The sequence below is a fragment of the Rhinopithecus bieti genome, unplaced genomic scaffold (genome assembly GCF_001698545.2).
Source record: "Rhinopithecus bieti isolate Rb0 unplaced genomic scaffold, ASM169854v2 scaffold_33940, whole genome shotgun sequence".
In the NCBI taxonomy this organism is placed as follows: Eukaryota; Metazoa; Chordata; class Mammalia; order Primates; family Cercopithecidae; genus Rhinopithecus; species Rhinopithecus bieti.
In genome coordinates this window covers 1,017,299-1,019,697 of record NW_016814565.1, presented here as the reverse complement: position 1 = coordinate 1,019,697, position 2,399 = coordinate 1,017,299, and the positions used below count along the sequence as shown (strand labels likewise).

General features: G+C 36.9%; 1 protein-coding gene across 1 annotated transcript in view; it reads right to left on the bottom strand.

Moving 5' to 3' along the window:
* The window catches only part of LOC108514880 (probable E3 ubiquitin-protein ligase HERC4), a 67,494-nt gene extending 66,899 nt beyond the window's left edge, over positions 1-595 (bottom strand). The window contains exon 1 of the mRNA XM_017851403.1: positions 576-595. Coding sequence (XP_017706892.1) covers positions 576-595 — 20 coding nt within the window. The remainder of the gene's footprint in view (positions 1-575) is intronic.
* Between the last annotated feature and the right edge of the window lie 1,804 nt (positions 596-2,399).

Below are 2,399 nucleotides of genomic sequence, written 5' to 3'. Positions count from 1 at the left end.
AAAAAAAAAAAAAAAAAAAAAAAAAGAATATTTATTTTTGAACTGGGCTACAGTGGCACGTGCCTGTAGTCCCAGCTACTTGGGAAGGTGAGGCAGAAGGATGGCTTGAGCCCAGTTCAAAGCTGCAGTATGCTATGACTGCAACTGTGAATAGTCACTGCACTCCAGCAAGGGCAACATAGCAAGACCCATCTCTTAAAAAAAAAAATTATTCTTAAAAGAAACAACAAACAAAATGAAAACTTCTGGAGTAAATACTTCATAATGCAAAACTACTTTTTTTTCAATATAGGTGTACAAGGTAATACATACAGCTCATACAGCTCTTCGTTGGCAGCTATTTGTCAGTAAAAACCAAATTAGGCTCCAAAGTGTATACATTAATACGCACATTTATTAGGAATAAGGAAAGGGCAACAAAGTTTCTTTTGAAAAAGATATTCCAGGCCTCCTCCTTCTTCTTTTCTTCTGCTCCCCAAACTGGAAAGAGTATCTATTACCAAAAATATTGCTAGGCGAGTACACAGTCTATCTCTGTTAACCTACTCCCATCCCTTAGTTGACTAATTCTTCACCTTGTATTATTTGTGACCATGGCTGCTATAGAATTATCCATTCTTTTCAAGGAAATGACCACATGTCAATTTCCTTGATTATTCCCTACAACCAAGCACAATGTTTTATTTGTAAAAAGAAATCAGTAAATACCTGTCCAAACAAATATACAATTTTATCTAGGTTATACCAAAATCAGCTTCAGAGTTTAGAACGATAATTTCATAATTACTATCAAATTTTCGAGAAGTTACAAGAATGCCCTAAGGCCTTTTAACAACTTTTAAGAATAAAAGGGTAAATCTCTATTAAATAAGCCAATTATTCAACCTAAAATCTTTTTTCTACATAATCCTCACAAATCTACATGGAATTGCTCATTTCCTCAAAAGATTTAGTAGGATGTTATTTATTTCCTCTTAAAATGCGACTGTGCCCTCTATAAACAATTCCCTACAGGATGGTTGACTAATCTACAGTGCATGAATGGGTTTCTGGAGGCTGAGTTAGGCACCAAAAGTTAACTTTCCTTAATTTCCTTTTTAAATTTTATTTATTTATTTATTTATGAGATGGAGTTTCGCTCTTGTCACCCAGGCTGGAGTGCAGTGACGCGATCTCGGTTCACTGCAACCTCCACCTCCCAAGTTCAAGCGATTCTCCCACCTCAGCCTCCCAATTAGCTGGGATTACAGGCATGGGCCACCACATCTGGCTAATTTTGTATTTTTGGTAGAGACGGGGTTTCTCCATGTTGGTCAGGCTGGTCTTGAACTCGCAACCTCAGGTGATCCGCCCACCTTGGCCTCCCAAAGTGCTGGGATTACAGGCGTGAGCCACTGCACCTGGTCTTATTTTTATTTTTTGAGACAGGTCTCACTCTGTCGCCCAGGTTGGAGTGCAGAGGCATGATCTCGGCTTACTGCAACCTCAGCCTCCTGAGTAGCTGAGATTATAGGCGCCCACCACCACACCTAATTTTTGTATTTAGTAGAGACAGGGTTTCACCATTTTGGCCCGGCTGGTCTCGAACTCCTGATCTCAAGTGATCTGCCCACCTCAGCCTCCCAAAGTGCTGGGATTACAGGTGTGGGCCACTGCGTCCTACCCTTAATTTCCTTTTAATCACTACTCAAAAAAGTTTGAGAAACCTAGTCATTTGTCCTATACAACTTTAAGCAGACTGGATTTTGCTGACTTTATCTTTGTGATTTCTCCTAACATTTGGCTTGGTCTTCTGTTCTGCAAATTGGTGGTTGAATCTAGATAGGTTTAAATCACCATTTGATCATTTCAGTAAAACTACTACATGGAGGCAGGAGAGTAGTTCCATCAGGAAACACATAATTCCTTTGAGAAGAATTTTCACTGAGTTCTTTTTTGTGGTGGTAGCAAGCAGGCATTGATGCTCATTGCTTACAGAATTCATTCATTGTAGGTTGAAAAATGATGTGTTAAGATTACTTCATGTTGTAGCTGAAGCATTAGTTTTTCCCTATTATATAGTTACCTTATAACAGGAAAGAAAGGATTAATGCTTGATCTTTTACAATTATTTAATATCCTCCTGCTTTTCAAATTTGCATATCTTTGATACTAAAGAAGGTAATAATTTTTGCATGCTTCTTAGTAATATAAATTTCTTCTTTTAGGAAATTCCATTTCCTTTATTTTATGTGTTTGTCTTACTTATCTATTAGATGTCTTATTTTTTTTTCATTAATATATATGAGCACTTTAGATATTCAGGATATTAACCTTAGGTTGTAATTGTTACAAACATTTTTTTCCAAATAATTATTTGCTTAATTTTGACTCACAGAGCATTTACTTTTCCATTTAAA